Genomic DNA, 20908 nt, shown 5'->3' on the forward strand with positions numbered 1-20908 from the left:
CTTTGTAGTACCAGCCACTTGACTGATGTTGTAAAGGGAAAACATTTTTATTCAGCAATACATACCCTATTTATTTCTAAATTACAGGAATGCATTCAAAGAATGCAGAATTACTCTTTGGGATGGCCTTGACGATAAGTTCCCTATTGCTCTGCATATTCACAGAAAGTACATAGCAAATTGCCTTAACTGGAACAATGGCACGAAGCACTAAGTGCTGCTGGACAGTCTCACAGAGAGTTGAGGGGAGTCATGGCCCAACTTGACCAGAGTGTGATGCACAGAGTGGGATAAACCATGTCAGCACCAGGCCCCCATTGCTGTGCAGCTGCACTTTCAGTTATTTACCACGATCAGAACTATAGGCTCTTGTCCAGATGCAGGAGTTGAACAGAGCAGCTGGAGAGGGCCTTCCTGTACTGCACAGAGAAGAATCCTCCATTCAAGAGAGCAGCAGGAGCGCTGTGAAGTCTATCCATAGACCTGGAAAGGGACAGATCTGAGCAGTCAGCCCTTCTGAGCCCATGGAGACACAGATGGCTGGAGCAAAAGAAGCAACAGCATTCTCCCTGGGACTGCACAGACCACAGGAAAGAACACATCATGCTGGTAAAAGAGACACTCTTGGGAACCAATTTACAACTGGTAGTACAGAGGGTGTAGCTCTCTAGCGATACAAATTGCTGAGGTGCACATACTCCCTTGTCCTACAGTCCTATCATTGCAGATGTACCTAAGTGGGATGGGAGAGCTGGGGAGAAGGTCTAGGAAGACCTAAATCCACCAGTCTGCCACACAGAGAAAAAGCTGCCATATCTCAAAGAGAAAGATGTTCTTCAATCTAGGGCTGAGAAACGGGAAGGAGGTGCCTTTGGGGCTGCCCACAACTGATAAGTAAAGGACTTTCAGAGTCTCAGATTTATGTCATACATACACAAACTACTTTTGCAATGCCAGTTAAATGTTGCACATGGTAACTAAGGCATAAATACCTGTGCTGCAGCAATTCCTCAGTGAATTATTGCCTGCAAGGATTGCAAGAGCTTAGAATCATCTATTGGAGAAAGGGGTCTGCCACACGAAGCTGAAACCAAAACCATAGGAAACTCAGTGCCACATCTGAAGGCACCAGCCAGGGGTGTCAGACAGAAACTGGAACCACAACTCAGTAAATTGCCACACTTCAGAAAAAAGGCTAAAGAACAAAGCACAGAAAGAAATACAAGCAGGATGAGCTGAAAGGTGAAGGAATTCTGTTACAGTTCTGTTACCGATACACAGTGTCCGTTCTATGCTTTCCAGACGAAGCTGTTTTCCTTACACCAGCAAAATACAGTAACTGGGCACAGGAATCCGGTTTATAAAAAGGCAGCACAGAAGGAAGAGAAAGGGGGGAGAGATGAGCCTTCTGCCAGCTTTTAGTTAACGTGTCAAGTGATCTTTCCTCTCTGCAGTGCAAAAGGAATGAGTACACATTAAACCAAGACAATACTAAATACCCTCCTAAACCATCCAGAGTACAATTAAAAAGGAAATTCTGTATGATAAATGTTTTTGGTAGATAATTTACAATAACAAATTTATTCTAAAAGATCTAGTCATAGTTAGGAAGGCTTTGCCTTTCAATACATGTCTCTGCTTTTCACAGAACTACATAGTAAGGGCCAGTTTATATTATTTTTCCTTCCCTGAAGCACCACTGAAAAACCAGCTCACAGGCCTCTCTCCTGCTGGCAATTCCAAGAATCACAGATTGACTGAGGGACCTCTGGAGATTATCAGGTTCAACCCCCTGCCAAACAGGGGCATCTAGAGCACATTCCCCAGAACCATGTCCAGGTGGCCTGTCCCAGTGTTCCATCACCCTCACATTAAAAAAAAATAAAATAAAGGCTTCCTTACACTGAGACAGAACCTCCTGTGTTCCAGATTGTCCCCACTGCCACTGTCCTGCCACTGGGATCCTCCTTAGCACCCTCCAGATCCAGGTGCTCTCACCTTTCCCCACATGAGAGATTGTCCCAGTCCCTTAACCACCTTAGTGGCCCTTGGCCAGACTCTCCAGTAGCAGGGAGCCCAGAACTGGACACAATACACCAGTACTTCCATATGGGTCAACACTGAGAATGATTTTGTCCTCACCCAAGCCTAGCAGAACAGGTGCAACCTGTCTAAAATACAATAAAGGAAAGCTTCACAGTACAGGAGATGCAGGAATTGTCTGGAAGACCTTCCCCTTTCTCCCCCGTTTCACAGAGGACATAGAAACATCATTAACATTAAGAATAGAGATGTAATGAACAGGAAGATCAACAGCAGCTTCAGGGTATACATTCGTCCTGTATGTAGTTTCTTGCACAAAATTCAAGAAGATTCCTAAGGGTACAGAGGTCCCTCTAACTTCATTCTCTCTTCATTTCCCTCCCCCCCAAAGCTGGCAATATGAGAACTTGCCCTTTCTGCACACAAACCCCAAGCTTTTTGAAAGATGGGCTGTGTTAGAAGAACAGGAGCTGTGTTCTAACCCCTCCCTCCATCTGCATAGCAACTTGCTCCACAAGGAGATGCATCTTTAGCAGTTGGCTGCATTTGCTCCCTTATAAGGAAGGCTTTCCCAGCACTTGGAGGAATCCACTGCTTATCTCCCCAGCTTTAGTCTCAGGCCAGTTTCAGATTTTAAATCCAGCATGTAGCTGCACTGACTCGAAGGGCTCCTCTGCACCCCACCTGCCAAAAACCTGCCAAGAAACAGAAAAGAGAACGCAACAGAATTACCCATTTTCTTCTGAAAACAGGTTCAAAGGCTTCTTGCCTGTCTACATGGTGCCCAGCTTGGAAATTTAGTGCCCTATTCCCCCAGTGGTTGTCTAGCTAGGTTAGGTCAGTCTGAAGTGGTACAACTGTAAGTTACTGATTTTGTGCTGGGACAGACATCCAAGAACACCTGTGTTTGAATGCTTGGGCATTTGCCAAATTGTACTAGTCTAGAGGGAGAAACAGAAACAGATGGGCTGGCTAGCAGATAAGCAATTATACTCCAGTAAAAGCTTGTCTGCTAGAAAATCAGATTTACAAACCTGAGTAAGAGAAATAGTGCCTTGTAAGAGACAACTCAGCCATTTGTTCCAATTTAATCACAAGAGGCACATCATATAAACAGATTCACTGCTAGGAAGGAAGTGTTATTCCAAACTTTCTTCATGTGTCATTTTCTCCTTTCTTGCTAGGGGATGTTTTCCAGTACAGCAAATCTTTTTTCAGATGGCAATGCCCAAAACTGGACAATCTATTCCTGCTGAGGTCCCAGCAGCACTGACTGCAATACAATTCTTCCATTCTGTAGACAACACTAAGGTTAACACATCCTAGAGCTGCATTTTCCCAACAGCATTGTTTGTTAAAATTATGCTCACCTGGTTTAGATCAGTTAACCCAGTGTCCCCCCCCCTTTTTTTTTATATAGCATTCAGTGCTTGCAATTTTCTTCTCAGTTGTTAGCACTTGACAGTGGAAAACACTATTTGCTCATTTCAGATCTGATTTCTCCACTACACCAAGTGCTGCTGCAAAGCTCATCTTGATCCCCATCACTGTCTGCAACGCTTCTCACTTCAGTGTTTCTTTCCATTCTTATGGGTTTTGTAAGGACGTTCAGCAGTACCTTAGCCAACAGGTTACTGCACTTACACAGACTGAAAAGGACTAATAGGTACAAGAATATGTAAAGGCTTTGCCAAAACAAGATGTGTTGCATCTGTTTCTTTACTCTCAGCAACAAGAGCAACTACCCAAAGCAAAAGACTGGCTTTTAACAAGACCAAACTGTGTCCTAAGTTAAACTCACTGGTCTGATTTCCACATTCTCCTTGAGAAGAGTGGGGCATGCTTTTAAAGCCCTAACACATACCTACCAGCAAGATCAGTAACAACTCTAGCAGTTTCTCAGCTGTCCTATAAATATTTTGCATAGCATCTGGAGTCAGTGATAACATAAACATCTACATTACTCAACATTCCTCCCCATGTTCTTACCCCCGGCCCATGAGTCCATCCTCTCAGCTGTGTTAAGCACCTAAAGTGGCTAATAATGCTAAAGATGGTTAACAATGCTAAAAGTGCATTTAGTTTGTCTGAAGATAAATATCTATCAGACACTGAGAATGTCTGGTTTCTCTTTTTCTCTTTCACCAGGCATGCTTGCCTCTGCTGAAGTGTTAGGTTTTTTCCTAGATGCATTTGCATTATTCCATGTTTAGTCTTCACCCTAAATTCATAAATTCTACTATTTCCTGGTAAACTACAAATTATCTAGGCCCAGATTATCAATCAAGAGACTGTCCTGACCTCCCTTGACCACAGCCTGCGTTTTTGTTAACATAAATCAATGTTGGTAGCAAAGCCTTACACACTGAAGTCAGACATCTAACACCTTACTGGTACTAAAGTGCTAAGTCTTGCTTTCCTTCCCTTCTTTTCAGTTCATTTGCTCACTGACTCTTGTGCCAGCTTCAGCACTCATCTGATCCCTCAGAGAGCTGATTCAGCTCATTAGACCAGCAGAAACTAGATTTGTTGTTTGGGCTTTTTGATAGGCTACTTTTCCTGTAGGGCCAGATGAAAACACTTAGCCCATTTCACCTAATTGCTATCTCATGCTGGTTTACATTAGTTTAAATTGATCTGAATTGGAGTGGCCATACTCACCCCTTCATCCCCATGCACACAACTGTGGTCCTTCCCTGGCACACTCACACTCATGGAGGTGTATGGTGAGAAAGGCAGGGCAGTGATTCAAGCCAAACAACTGTTCACATGTGGGTTTTCTGTGGTTATTCCTTGCTGGATTGCCCCATAGAGCTCTGCAGCATCACAGGAAATCCAGTTCAGCCTGAGCAGCCTTGGACCTGCACTTTCTTTATGCCATACCCAAGAGCACTCTACAGTGCACAAAGGAATGTACATCAGTACTTACTTCCCTCTTCACTGAGGTGGAGGCATGCTAAAGCCAAGTGCTAATTAACAAGGGGGTCATAATTCATTTTAGTCTACCCTGTCCTGCATATCTCAGACACGCAGAAATACCTCTTGATTCTACTCTATTCCTTAGGCAACAATTTGGATTTGACACATTATATACAGTACACAAATGCTACTGTTTGTATTGCCATCTGCCATATAATAAACTCATTATGTATGGAGGTTCCCAGAAAGCAGAAACACTGTGAGGGTAAGGCAGAAGAGGAAATATGATTCCTTTTCCTAGGATTTTATGCCTTATGTTCTGTAAAGCGGTTCTTGCTCCCAAGATTTTGTTCTTCTATTCATTTTACATGAAACATTAATACTGAGCTTTATACATTGTACTTTTCAAAGAGATTTTCTATATTTCACCATCCATTAACCTAACCTTTTACCCCAAGAATATCTACTTTTCACAATCACACTCAAACCAGGTCACACTGTTTCTGGTTTTGTTCTTTTTGATACAGATAAGATGCAAAGTCATGCAGGCAATGGCTCACTTGTCTCCCATAGACAGCCCATAAGCAGAAAGCTTACTTTTAGCTTAACATAAATAGTGTAACTGAGTCTAAGTGCATGCTTTGTTCTCTTCCCAGGAAATGGATTGTTTCTCTACAACTTCAGTTCTGAAACACAAAATGTATTATTAGGCCTTCCCAGTACTCAAGCTGAGGTCCATTACACATTTCTTATTGGCAGATCACAATAAATTGTAACAATTCAAGGCATTATCAGTGACATCACTCCTGCCCTTTTGTGTTACTGAAGGGAGAAAAGCAAACTGAGACAAAATTCTTTCTTCATTTTTCCATGCTTTTTAGATAAACAATGCTAAACAGAAAAAAACTCTCAGGGTTGTTTCAACTTAAATACTGTTTGCACATTCAACACTTTAATTGTTCTATTTAAATGACCAGCTCTACCAGGTGACAACAGGACCTCTAAGAGATGCTATCAGCATGCTGCATGTCAAAAAACAGTTCAAATTATCCTTCCCAGGCAGAGTTGGCAATCCAAACAGACAAGACAAAGGAAATACTATCCTTATGCTTAAAAGGCACAAAAATATTAAGTGTAAGTAACGCAGACAAATTACAATGGCAATTTGTCAAAGGTGCTCAGTTGCTTACACAGACTAGTTAGAAAGCAAGGAAGCAAAGAAAAGCTACCAATTCCCTGGTCCCTATCCCACCTGTAATCCCTGTGTCAAACTTCTTCAGACAGAAAAGCATCCACTCGTTCTTGAATAGCAGGAGATCCTTTATCACCAAGTTCTGTGAATTACAGTGACCTCCTCTCCTCTATGACACACTTGCCATGCAAGGGGAAACAGGAAAAAAAAATAAACTACAAATCATCTGCCTGAAAATGTAGTTTCAAGTTACCTGGTTTTGAAAGAGATGAATGTAGCGTTCTGTCCAGCACTTTGGAATGTGTAGTGCTATGCAATCTGCCCAAATCAGAGGAAATAAACATCCATTTCTACTCAGCTACTCTTTTATGCAGCCACAGTCTTGAAGGACAATGGAGTGCTCTTAGGTGTTCAGAGGAACTGTGACCTGTTTTTCCTGTTACCAGAGGCAGTGTGTGCAGTACTGTTTTGGGAGCTGGACACTGTGTACACCAAAAATCACCTCTGGAATAGAGCTACATCACATTTTTTTGCAAATAAAGATAATTTATTGCTGTGATTTTTACAATGTTCTGAAACATCAACTTCAGTGCCGCAATAAACTCCAACATAAGTTTTACCTCAGTTTCACATGTCAAAAAACCCTGAAGAATGAATGTCAAAGTTTTATGGCAATTCTGTACAGAGGTAGCTCTTCATTTCAGCCCATTTTTATCTCCCTCTCAAAGCTCCACATTGCAAATTCATTCTCTACAAGTATTTTTTTATCCACTGCAACCCAGAAATAGAGAACAGAACTTGCTCAGTCTTCATTTCATAGCCAGATTTTGCAATGCTGTAAATTGCTGTTTTCCTACCATACAACAGTGTTTTCTAATTTCATTGCTTTAGAATATCTTTTCTTGAAGTCTGCAGTGCATTTTTCAAAGTACACTTTCTGTATTTCTTCAGTTGCACATGATGGTTCAAATGTAGTTTGGAAATACTGTTTTCCAGATTAGAATAAAAGTTTGCCTATTCAGGTTCAGCAGTTCCCTAATGACAACTTCTGTGGAGATGTCCAATTCCTTATTTCCTTTCTTTCATTGGCATTTTACAGTCCTGAGTCCACTTTCCCCCCATCAATGTTACTGCCTTGCTATAAAATTGGTCACATTTTATGTCACAGTATTTAAATGCACGCTTTAGGCTTCCTATTTGTCCAGAAATTTTTTCTTCCAGATGCATTTTAGGTGTATAAGTACCAAAATCAGTCACTTCTCACAGTGGAAGTCAATGACCCTTTCAGACTAATCCTAGTATTTCATTAGAGAGGAGAAAAAGAAACCACTCCTAAGGACAAGATAGCATAGTACCAGTTTACAAATCACTTCCTCTGGAAAGGTCAAAACTCTCCAACTAGATGGGGTAATCAAAGTGACAAAGAGAACCTTAATATATGAAAAATGTAAAACCTTTAGTTTCCCTCATAGGAACACAGCTCAAACAAGTACTTCATAAAGATCTTAACAATTCTGTGTTCAAAGGGGATTTTAGAAATATAAAGCAATTTTTTTTCAGTTTATCCAACCCAAAGAAACTTATTGCAGAAGTTGTGTCTTAAGGTAGCCCTGCAAAACAGCAGAACAGCATTTGCTGATTTTGAATGACTTCTGAAGTTGCTAATGCAGGAAATTACACTTAACCATCTGGGATTTTTTTTTCTGGCTATGTATTGTGTGTAGCTGAGATTTCATGGCTGCCTAAGGACCTCTTAATCCATACTGAACTGCTGGAGCTGATGATGGTACAGGAATATCACAGGATCACTTCTGAGATCTACATCACTAAGTCCTATTTGTTATTTTGAACTCACAGCTTCTTTACTGAATGAATTAAGATGACAAGTTCTGTTACTGACCAAGTCAGTGTTCTCAGGTAGAGCTAACACCACTATCTCTGACAGAACACACAATGACCATTCATTTCTATTCAAGCAACATGACTTTTTGTAGGGTACCACAAGCAAATGACAGTTCTTTATAGCTAACAACTGTGCATCATCCCTAGAAAGTCACAGGTGAGGAATGCTTTGTTATAAAAAAAGTCACATCTGTGCTATGGTAGTTCACTTTTGTGGAGCCTTGACTGGCTGTGAGGACACCAGTACCTGCTGGAGCCAGCCTGTGTCAAGCTTTGGGCCAGCTATCACCCTCTCACTGCACACGTATTCTGACTCATTCAATCACACCCTCATGTACCATGAAGATGTACTCAAACAATGTGACTAAACTTTATACCATAACAATTATATAAGGGGGATCTGTACCAAATTAAATCCTGGCTTAGGTGGTGTTCCTGGACTGCTCTGACTGCTCGGTGCTCTCAGAGATGCTGTGCACTGCTGAGGAGTGAGCGCACCATTACTCTGCAGTGAGAAAAAGGCATGCAAGAAATTAGCTCAAATACCACCTTTTTTTTTTTTCCCTAGCATAAAATAAGCACCCCCCTTAAAAGCAAGTCATTAGATTCTTGCCTTGACAGCCTCACTGAACATGAGTACACCTAAGTTTAGGGCAGCAGAGCAAAGGCAAAGAACATCTCTCTCAGAGACTATGTCTAATCACTATCTCAAAGCGGTTCCCAATGTTTATAAAAACAAAGGCTTCTTATGTCTGAGAAGCTATTCAAAACTGAGAATCCCAAACTGCTATGAGCTCCTAGATACATACCACAGATTTATTCTCACTCACTACCACAGAAAAAAGCCTCAGGAAAAAACAACTCAATAATGTCATACTTTTACAGCTCCCGAATCCGATCTTGTTACTACAAGATCAAGAATCCAGGGTAAGAAGTCAGCATATACATAGGCAGAAATTACTTCAGCAAGGCTCAATCCATCACTACTAAAAAACCCCCAAGTGCCTTCCAGTGCAGACATCCTAATCTTCATGATTTTCCATAAGGGAAGTTTGCACACAAACACACCCCCTTAGTGCTCTGTGATTTAAGTTCCACCCGTTTCCCCCACACTTAGGCTCATACCAAAACCTGCACTGAAGGACATGACTCCACTGGAGTAACTCAGCAGAAAAAGCAGGAAATTCCTTCCATAAAAAGTCCCTGGCCCTCAACTGTTCAATGGCTTATCCCAGAACATTCTATGACATTGACATTAAACTAATCACCATCGTTTTCCTGATGCACATTTACATATCACAAGTGTAGCCTGAGTCCAATTCTACACGTACTTATTCATGTAAAATTATTGGCTCTATTTAGTTTCCTCATATCATGGCTTAACCCAGCAGGCAGCCAAATACCATGCAGCCACAGTGGGACAGGGAGAGAATCAGGGAGGAAAAAGAGTAGAATTTGTGCACTGAAATAAAACCAATTTAATAGGAAAGCAAAAGAAGAGAATAGTAACAATAATAGCGATAAAGAAATGTGCAAAACAAGTGATGGATAATGCAATTGCTCACTACCTGCTTACCTAGGTCCAGCCTGTTCCTGAGCAGAAATCACACCCCCTCACCCCAGCCAACTGCCCCCCAATTATATACTGAGAATGATGTCATATGTTATGGAATATCCCTTTGGCCAGTTTGGGTCAGCTGTCATGGCTGCGTCCCCTCCCAGCTTCTTGTGCACCTCCTCACTGGCAGAGCATGGGAAGCTGAGAAGTCCTTGAATTAGTATTAGCACTACTTGGTTGCAACTAAAACACCACTGTGTTATCAACATCATTCTCACACTAAATCTAAACCACAGCATCATACTAACACTACTAGGAAGAAGATTAACACTGTCATGGCCAAAACCAGGCTGTTTCACCAGACAGAAGAAAGATTTAGTCCACTCCATATGAATGACAAGGAAAAGCATGAACACAGTTTACTCACCGAAGGATTTCTTTCCGAGTGAAGAAAGTGCAATCCTGTTAAAAAAAAAAAAAAAAAAGAAGTGTTACTGTGCTACAGAAATAGTGAAAATAACTGCCAAGGATTATTTTTCAACCTTTGGGAAGGAAACTAATCTGTGACAGAAAAACATTAAAGATGCCATTTGTGTACCCTCTGCTTCTGACTCAGAAAGTAATAAAATAACCTGATAAAATCAAACCCATTCAACAAATGGATCCAGACAGCTATAAATAACAAACAGACGAAGAAAACTGTCTTCTAACTTGGAGTATTCCACGATTAGAGACAAGTGATTTAATAAAAGTGGTGTAGTTATTCATTAGTTATTAACTGGTTTTGCTAAACTACTCCGCACCACGGTCACTTTGGGGAAGGCTGCGAACTCCCGCACGTTCGGAACGCGGATCAAAGGACAGCCTCTGCTCCAAGCAGCTGGCAAACTATTCTGCTTTCCCTGTGGCATCACAGAATTTGAAATAACTTACTAGAGTGCAAAGTAGAGCTGGGTGAACATGAAAGAAGAGTTTACAAGCATTCTCTTGCATTCTGAATGGCTCTGTCATGGGACCGCATTTACACTGGTTGAATTCATTCTTCATGAACATCTGTGTGTCGCTAGAGGAATTCACACCCTTCACAACCAGCCACGACACCAGCAGTGAGAGAGTTTGCATTTCATGTATTCCTACAGCAGTCACAAAGCAAGTTATATTTACCAGTGCTGTGAGGAACCACACCAATCAGTCCCATCCCATTAACAGAAATATCCCCTAATACTAGCTTACCTAACCTATATTTAGGGCAAATTCTGCCCTGCATCCATAACTAGGGACACTGGCAGCACCGAAATATTGGATGATCACTTCAGAACACTGTTCAGGTCAAAGATATGTGACCTACAAAGATAGTAGCTGCTGAAGGTGTATATATAGGGAACAACCACCAAACGACAAAATTCTTCCTGATTATCCAGCTGGCTCCTGCCCATGTGACATGGCAAGGCATTTGCCTAAGAAGTCAGCTCTCAGTAGTTTTTCTCCTTTAATTTAAAACAAATTTAAAATACATCCTACTTTTAAGTCAGCTACCGACAAGGTAAGATCAGACTTGCTAAGTCATACTTAAGAGTACATACAACTAGTATGACTCCCCTGGTCCTGCTCTTCAGTCAACTAATGAAAAAGCATTTCTTTCCTGAGCTGAGAGTCGTTCTGGCTACATGCCGGCTTCTTCCAAGGAGGAGAAAAGCAAATGATCACAGCGAGCTGAAGCAGCCAGGTACGCTATCAGTCCTGCACGGTATCAGTTACCGAGGCTGCCCGCTCTCCTCTATATTAAGTGGCAGGAGAAGTAGCTCTTCCTTTAACGTACAGGGTGGCAGACTAGTGTTACAAGGCACAATAGGAAGCACCTTGTGAGCTGCTGACACTGATGTCACATTGTCTGGAACCGCACAAAGTGAAATAGGAGCCAGCTGGTTAAGTCTTCATTAATTCCAGCACATTCAACACTTACAAACTGTCACTTAAGGATGATTCATTTCCCAGAGAAAGGCAGGTGCAATCTCACAAATAACTGTAATGCCTTCAGCAGCAATCGTCCCACAATTATACAGGCTTGAGAAAACAGCAGACACTGTTACATAACCAGAAAGCTGACAGGCAATTGATATGCAAATGGAAATAAAGATGAACAAGAAAAATTACCCATTACCTTTCCAAAATCAGGCACAAATGCCACTGGAAAACATGTTGAGAGGTCAGACCATAAACCTTTTTTGCTGGAGGTCCACAGAACTATTTTTTTTCCTACCTTGAGTCACCTCGTGTCTTTGACAAACACTATTGTCTGCCTTTTTTTTTTTAATCAAAATTTATACTAATATAATCTAAAATAGAACTTTTACAACAAAAGTAGTTGCAAGTATCTGCCTGACCACCATTACTGGTAGCAGTATTCCAAGTATGCCTGCGGATTACATGGAATGGCATGTCAGGGATGTGTGGTGCCAAAACAATTTACAGGGGTTTCCCAGTCCACTTGCAGAGCTCTTAAAGCCACTCCGGGTGAGAGCACCACAAATTAACTGTGACCTGGCCTATGCTTTTGATCCACAGCAAGATCACACACACCACTTAAATGCTTTACCACTAAGAAACCTGTTTGGTCTCAGACAGCAAACTTAAGAGGTGTGGCTCCAAGCTATCCCTGAGAGGGAACTCCAGCCATCCCCCCTTGCACCTCACAGCTTCCTATTCCTGCTTCCCCCTTCATGTGGGCTTCACACCAATGAGTACCCTAACGGCATCAGAGGAGGCTGAAAGCAGGAACTAACCCAGCAAACACAGATTAATTTCCACCTTGGATTATTTCCTTTTAGTGGCTTAGAATATATCTCCAGTAGTGCTGGTACAAGTGATGCAGCTAAAGCAAGTATCTATTGATGGCAGGAAAGAGGTGCAGAGCTGCCTTTTTTTAAAAAAAAAGCATAACTCTAAGTTGGACTATAATCACAATGGAACAAGGGTCTAAATAGCATAATTACATTTTATAGTTGCTGCAACTCCAGCAATTTAATTCCAATTTAATTAAAGACTTTTGGCCAAAGAAGCACGGAGGTGAATCATCCAATTTTCTTCTGGTTACTTCTTCCATACAGAAAATACAAAATGATGGACAATAAATAGTAAACTAACATGTTAAATTAACTCTCTCATAAGGAAAGGTGAAGTGGGGCCTAGAAAGCATTTATCATTTATGCATGTGATGACATCCATCTTCCTTCAAGCTGGAAATATCATGCAACACATCTGCTATTATGTGGACTACATTTGAGGTTATTACGAACTTAAAAAGCAACCTGTCTGGACATTGAAGGCACTGGGAGTCCTGCTATAAAGGCACAAGCTAAATACTGAGCAAGAGAAATGTTACCAGAGTTTTAATAACCCTTATCAACTCAAGATTTCTGGCAAAAATTTATCTTGGGAATCACTGCTTTTATTTCAAAGGCTATAGAGTGGCCTGAAAAGCTTCTGCTAACAGAAGAAACCAGAAACCCACAAGTTTATTTAGAACACAGGCTTTGCCTTGAAAGGTTACCTAGTCTAGCCCCTGGGAAAACATGTGTTCCTTTTCTAAGACCAACTGTCCCACTTGGACATTGTTCTGTTAGCAATCAAGCTAATTAGAAGTGTAGCACAAAGGATCACTGCTGCTTTTCTGGAGAAAAGGTACCACTTCAACAAATCTGCAATTATCCACTTCCTTATGTCTGGCAAAGGGAATAAAATCAAGCAAACCCAAAATTTCCCATTGATTTCAAAGAGATCCTTATCTTGTGTCAGCATCTAGGTCGCTTAACTGGTTCCTAAAAATCTTTTGCTGAGAAGAGTCAGCTGGCTGGTGTACTCAAATTCCCTGGGGGGCTTCGCTCTTGGCTGCTGATGTAGCTTCCTGCGTGTCACTCAGCATTGCTTGTGAAGTAAGGCTAATGGTCTCTGCTCTTAAAATGTACAACAGCAAAGAGTGCAATGTATACAGGCTGTTAGAGTTTTATTCTTTCCTTTCCCATGCCAAGTGAAGGCAGGCTCAGGCTTAGGACAAAACAGGAACCGACTGAAATACGTTGTTCCACTACCTCTTCCGCGAGTCCGTAAGGCTTCACGACAAACTCCGCGGCCGGTTCTGCTTTATGCTTAGTTCTGCAGTGATTTCAGCACAGAACAGGAACAGGAGTAACTGTGCTGAGAACGCTGATACATTACGTGAAGCACACAGAGAGTGTAACACGAGGTGTGGCTCTAGTCCGAGCACGTGTGACTTGTCCCGACGGCGGTCTGGCCAACAGCAGCACGGGGTTTATGAATGGCAGCCAAGCCCACTGAATGGCAGATCAGCACTCACCGCTGTGAGAAGCGAGTATCATTGTGCATAAAGCACAGGTTTCACGTTAAAACAATTCCCCCACTTCTCTACAGAAAAGAAAAACTGGAGAAAGGAAGCCCAGAACGAAAGAACAGCAATGTTCAAGTAGCCAAAGCTACAGTGAAATGGTGTTTCTTAAACCCATTAAATGCACATTTCCCCTCAAAGACAATACATGCCTAACTTCATCTTTCATATATATAGTTTCATAAGGGCAGGTTTCTTCTCATCCTGCAACAGCTCCATTGGAAAGTTTCATAACTAAGCCAAAAATCGCTCCCCATTAGAAAAACAATCTCAAACAAAAGTCAGCAAGCCACAGATAAAGTAAAACAATGAGTATTAAGAATCTTGACAATACCCTCAAGGCAAGACTAATTAGATCCACGCAGCTATCTTACTGAGCAGGTTTTAAGAAATGAGAAGCACTGAACGAGACTAAACCAGCATTATACGTATTTTCATCACTGCAAGTATATGGTTACTGGAAGTCAAGGAGGCTGGCACCAGCCTTTACGTTGCATAGCTGTGTAAGTACTTCAATGAATCCAGATTTAAACACTAAAAAAATTCTACCAGAGTTAGTGTCTGCATTAATAACAGTATAGGTATGTGGACTTTAACAGTGCTGGCTGCATCAGGACATCACTGGAGATTTTAACATCCAGCCTGCATTTCTTTGCCATCATATGTATTTTAGAACTACAGCCAGAACAACTCAAACACAAAGTTTCAGAAGGAAAAAACTACGGCTCGAGGAACCAGTTCATATATTTACACTGCAGCGCGGGAGTAAAACCAGACGTTGGTAAGTACTGAGGGAGCAGCAATCTGCCAACAAACCTAATTTTGCTCAACCTACATATGCACCAAATGATAATGTGAAACCAGAACTGACTGAAGGATCGTTTCACAAAAACCTTGTTCCCTTATTATACTACGTAAATTTGCACATTATCAGCAATATTCTATCAAACTGCAAAGTACTTCTTACAGAAGATCCTGGAGAACCTTTGATGAATGGACTTTCTGTATCCCTGCCAAGGGTTCATTTTTATCAAAGATCCTGATTAAGCCAAGCACAGCTTTTTAAATCAAAAGACAGCTCCGTGACCTAGTTTCACTATATAAATGGCATTTCTTGACTGATCATAATGGAAGCTGTTTCATCTGGTTTTGCATAATTCTCATGAGATATTGTTGAATCCCACTTAGGAAATTTAATAAAAGAAGAAAGTTAGCTCAGTGGCAGACAAATTCTTGTGTAAAAGAAGCAAGTCTTTATTTCATATTGATATCTTTTATTGCAGTATCACCTAGAAGACAGCAGGATAAATATCAGTTTATTTAGAGGCTACATTAAATAATGTAAACAAACCCATTATTTTACAAATACAAAAAGAAATGGCTTGCAGTAAAAACAGTAATATCTGACATAAAATATTTGTGCCCCATGTTCTCTAGGTTCTGTTTATTAGGAGAAAAAAATAGGACCAAATTTGTATTAAGTTCAGACCACTTATTCAAGTAACCCCAGAAAAGGCAATTAAATTGATTGAACAGTGGAGGAGCACAGCTTGTATTCATTTCCTACTCACTACAATTCCTCAGTGAGAAACGCAGTGCACTGAGGCAAACAGATAGCTCTGATGTTGCTTTATTCTTCATTTTCTATTGCTGCAAGCATCATTATACAGCAAACCACACCTAAAAATTCTTGTTCATTATCTTTTCTAAGACTTGACCTCCAACATCTGTAGACAACTTTTGAAAGCTCAATTCAAAAATGTTCTTTGATTGCAATGCAATACATCCTCCTTGCAGATTAACACCTACCTTCTTCCCTAGCCAGACCCTTGGTTAGGTTCTGCATTTTATGCAAAAGCCTACCAATCAAACCACCGCCAAAGAAAACAACAACACCACCCCCCCAACCAAACAGTTAAGTACTCTAATGGCTTAAGAATCAGAAATCCCCAGCAGATGTAAATTGCTTTCAAGGCTAACTTTTTAAATGAGGTGAATCTCAATGAGACAAAAAGCTAACACAACAACCAGATAAAATGATCACAAGAAATACATTCAAATAAAGAAACTGTAAGTCTAACCATGAGGAGAATCAGGTTTTGAACAGTCTTTTAATGGGAACTGTGGTTTAAAAATAAGAAAACCTGTTGTACAAAAGGGATGAAGTAGACCCTTTTGCTTCTGCCACACTGATACTATGGATACTGTAGCCCTAGGTATCATTGTAAGGAGTAGAGTACCAACCGACATAGCAATTCACAAGTTCTCATTTGGAAAGGAAAATATCAACTGATGATGATGTATTTTCAAAGCAATTTATATGTAGGTGCCTGGCTGTACGTGGTGGTACAGATGTACACAACAGACTGTCACACTGGACCCTAGTGCACAGTGTTTTACTTTGGTCCAGTGTTCAGAGGACCTGGCCTCCCAACTGCTGGTTCAAGAAATTAAAAACCTGAATTCTAAAAGATTAAGGAATCATTACTGAATTCTCCCCTTTTCTGTTCTGAAAGAATTCGACAAATGAGAAAAAGACAAATAAGATGACAAGCTCCAAGTCTAAAAGCTCCATCTGTGTGACAGCAACTGCCTACTCTCCCCAAATGCAGCAGGAAGGCAAGAGCTCTGTGTGGATGGCTGCAGCAGTAACACAGGATTTCTATGTTTAACAGAGTCCAGAGATATGCAGTAACTAATGCATCAGAGGAAAACCACCATCAAAATGAGAACTTGATCTGCCTGTTCGCAGCATGAAGCTATTCATCCTTCCTGACAAATTCTGGAGGGTCTTGTCCTGAAACTTGGTATTTTATTGTACCTACTGTATATAACAAGGGCTATTGCGAGTCAAATATTATCTAGCACTGTACTAATAAATTACAAGTCCACCTGTAACAGAGAAACCCCACAGACTGACTAAATCCACTGGGCCCCACTACTGCCAGGCTTTGAGAGCAATTAGCCAGCCTTACAAAAGGCAGGGGCTGCAAAAGCCATTAGAGAAAGGCAATTTCTACATGAGGAGCAGTGAATTAGGTATGACATCTCAGCTCTTGCATTTGCCAGTGTATGTCAAGAAGATAACATTAATTACATTTGGATTTTGTTTTGTTTCCCCACAGTTGGGCTCTGTTCTGTGTTCACTTTTCTTGCTAGTATGAAGACAGACACTGGTGTTTTACAGATCTTTGATTTCCCTCTTGCCTACCCAGCAGAGATGTAAAAAAGCCTTTTTGGATCTCAGACTACTAAATCTAAGACCACTAACTTAGCATAATATATTACAGTGACAGACTGCTGGGGAAGGTGAGATGTGTGGCAAAGTGGAAATTAAAGAAGCTTCATTTTCATGTTTCCAACCATGACAAGAAAAAGGCTGGGCATTCAGTAAACTTATTTACTTTACACCTTATTTTCAGCAAGGGGTAACATTTTAAAGCATTTTAGCATATATCCCTGGCCTGATTCTCGGTGGCTTAATATCTACACCTGTGAAAAGTCCTTGTTAGCAGAAACTCCAAAGAAAATTCGCATTTGAAATGATAGTTTCTACTTCAAGGGGTAGAGTCAAACATCTCAGAGGTAAAAAGTTACTTACTTTTGTGTAAACACCTGGTTATCAGGAGATAAACAAAATGAAAATTTCCTGCAGCGTTTATCTCTTCATGTAAGAGAGCAGAGCGAAGCAGCCAGCCCTGTCTGCATCTCACACTAAGTAGTCAGCTGCCTCCTTCCTCAGCACCCTTCTATATGATATATTGCCACTCTGCATTTTCTGAAACTTGTTCAAGATGCCCAGTGTGCAAATAGCTTCCTGCAACCTATTTCAGGGAGATTTGCTGTGTGCTGAAACATGACTGTGAACTCGGAATTATTGGGGTTTATACCCTATTAAAAATTCAGTTGATGCAATGATATAAATAAAGAAGCACCAGTAAGCTGTGCCTGGACATAAAACGCATCCTGCTTCTGTTAAGGTAAGAAACTGCAATCCAGGAGCAGATGCAAGTGTTAAGGATACCTACTCTGGAATTACACTATGTATATTTCTACAACTTCGACTTAGCAGACGTTAGACAAGACCTTTTTTCTCTCCTTTCCCCTCTATTGTCAGCAAACGCATCAGGGAGAGAGAAAGAGGTTATTGTTACACTTGCTTCTCTAGAAAACACTCAATAGAAAGATTCTACTAAAAAAAAAGACCCAAAAACAACCCACTGTCAAGCTATCCTGCTGCCTAGTCCAGGCACTGAGGATTCGACTCCTCTCCCTGTGCACAGGGAAGGGCATTAAACTGAGTATATTCAACACCCCAGCCTCTGAATGCTACTAACATTTCTGGGAGGAACATACAATACATGGATGCAGGCTACAAATGATATTTCACTTACACTAGAAAATAAGCCAAACAACCTCCCCAAACAAACAAACCAACCAACCCAAGCCACAAACATGAAGCTTACTCCTTTCCTTCCCCTAATGCAAGCTGAGATATCTTACCTGGTAGGCATCTAGCTGTTCATCAGTAAATATCGTTTGCTTATTACCCATCTTAAAGAAGGAATTCTTCCTCTATGCAGATGCATCCCATTAGAAGTGGCTGGATTCCTCTGTATTGTAGGCATTTAGAGCACGTATTCTCCGTCGATGTGCTGAAAAAATCCCACAGCCTGCATTGAACTGGTTTTGGCTGTACCTGTCCGAGGAGGAAGGACGGACGCGGTATGGGGAAATCGTTAGAAAGGCTTGGCTTGAGTGTGCCGGCAAGGAAAGCGTTAAAATCACAGGCAGGGGTCGCCCAGAAACAGCGCTGCCATTCTCCCCCCTTTTTCAGACGCTTTTCCAAGAGGCACGCAGAGCTTCTCTAACACAAGGAATGCACAGCCGGCGCTGGAAGGAATCAGCTCTCTACTGCCTCGGTGTCTCCCTCCCCTGCTCACCCCGCGACTTCAGGGCGCTCCTGCTCGGCACCTTCATGTTTTAGAGCAGCTTTGCGTCACTCGATGGCGCTCGGCAGCGCAGTCGTATTACAGCCGGGGCACATCTACTAACTGGAGAAATGGATGAGCAGAGCAAACGTTTCCGCGGCTGCTGTCCCCACAGATAAAAGCGCATCCCAGCCCGGGCTTGGATGGGAGCTGTACCGCGCTGCCAACGCGCAACGCAGCTGGATGGAGGCGCAGAGCGGCCAGACCGTGCCACGGGGTTTATGTCCACCCTGCCCATAGCCAGCCCCAGCTACCGAGGGTGTGAGTTCACTGCCAGAGCTGCCACACTCCCAGGTACACCGGTGAACGCAGGTATTGCTTCTCGTGTTAAATCAATCGATAAACCAAATCAGGGAGAGTAAAGCAGCTTAAACAGACATTAACCAGACTCCTCTGGCTCAAACACAGCTGGTAAGCAAAAGATTTGTTACCCCAGCCTAAAGCAGAAAGTACCACTGGAGGGGTCACCGTGCACTTTAAAGTTACACCACCCTATTTACCTGTTCCTGAGAAAGCTGAAAAAATAAAAGACCACGTGAGAGATGCACACAGACAAAATAAATAAACTTAAGTTTATATTATCTGACATCTGCAGAAGGGTAAGCTCTTGTATCAACAGTAGGAAGAAGGCTGAGTGAGGAAGGGTGGAGGAAATAGGGAGGGAAAAGAACCTGTTCAAAGTTTCTTTGGACTGCTTACTTCCCATTTGTGTACAAAGGAACAGGAGAGGGTTTATAAATATTGAATAAAATTACTACCTGCTTTGCCCTCATCTCTGCCAATGGTCATTATTTCCTCAGCAAATCAGCACATTTAATAAAAACACCCGGAGAATTATAATCTGCTTTTTTCTACAGCTTCTAATGATCCTGACCTGGTAACAGCATTTGATAACAGGTCAATTTACCCTGGCATATAACAAGGAACAAACACTTAACAGTAATAATGAAAGTAAATGTATTGCATATACATAGTAACAATATCCTATGAAGTGGTTTGGATACATAGTTAAAACTTTCTATGAAGTGCTGATCCACAGAGGGTGATAAGAGATCATTTACTGGGGTGGTAACATTCAGAAATGCAGATTTGATTCACTGCAAACCAGCACTGCCTGTGCTGCAAAATCACAATCTATTGCCACATTCATCAATTAAATGCCTCGGGATGAGGACGTGTTCAGGAAGGCCTATTAGCAATAAGCAAACATCAGAATGTCAACAGAGGAATAAATGGATTCTGCCCGGGGATTACATTGCAGCACAGTTTCAAACCAAGAATGAAAAAGCTACAGTAACAAGTACAAAACAAACTCTAAATGGCCTACCACCAAATCAAGAGTGCAATAAGCATCTAATCAAATATTAAAGCAGTCGAATCCACTGTCTGTTATCTGGCCACACTGACCTCTGCTTTGCTAGCCACTGGTGTTGAGGGTTTGGGTTTTTATCTTTTCCCCAGGTCCAGTGGCACTGGACTCTTGTTATGTTCAAAAAGACCCTCCACAATCACGTCAGAAAGCAAAGACAGACAACAATGAAACCTGCAAAACACAGCATTTCCATTTTATAAAAGTGCTCTTTTAATACACTTCCTTTTTTAAATTAGAAAATAACAAATCCATAAGGCACTGAGATTAAAAATTTGAGATGATAAACTTTCAGAGTTCTGAAAGGTCTTATACATCCTCAATGAGCTTCACAGTGATGCAGATAATTAAGCATGTTTTGTATCTATGGTCTGGTGCTACTGAAATGCCAGAGCTAGCAGCTGTTCTCACTCAGACCAGACCAATACATGGCCAAGTGATTTGAGAGGAATAGCACTCCTTTCACAGCCACCTAATTCAGGCTGCCTGTCTATGCAAATCAGATTAAATATAAATGGCCAAATTGCCTTTA

At 41.4% G+C, this 20908-nt stretch overlaps 1 protein-coding gene across 2 annotated transcripts in view; it reads right to left on the bottom strand.

Annotated features, from left to right (window-relative positions):
- CIB2 (calcium and integrin binding family member 2) overlaps positions 1 to 20908 on the bottom strand; it is a gene marked incomplete at its 5' end in the record, with an annotated part of 47189 nt that overhangs the window by 21598 nt on the left and 4683 nt on the right. The window contains 2 exons of one of the 2 annotated variants that reach the window (XM_084267867.1): positions 10042 to 10076; positions 18520 to 18570. In XM_084267867.1, the coding sequence (XP_084123993.1) occupies positions 10042 to 10076; positions 18520 to 18570 (86 nt within the window). Of the gene's footprint in view, positions 1 to 10041; positions 10077 to 18519; positions 18571 to 20908 lie in introns of those variants that run through there. The other variant, XM_084267868.1, reaches the window with a different exon arrangement.

The sequence above is a fragment of the Gallinula chloropus genome (assembly GCF_964237585.1).
Source record: "Gallinula chloropus genome assembly, chromosome: 9".
In the NCBI taxonomy this organism is placed as follows: domain Eukaryota; kingdom Metazoa; phylum Chordata; class Aves; order Gruiformes; family Rallidae; genus Gallinula; species Gallinula chloropus.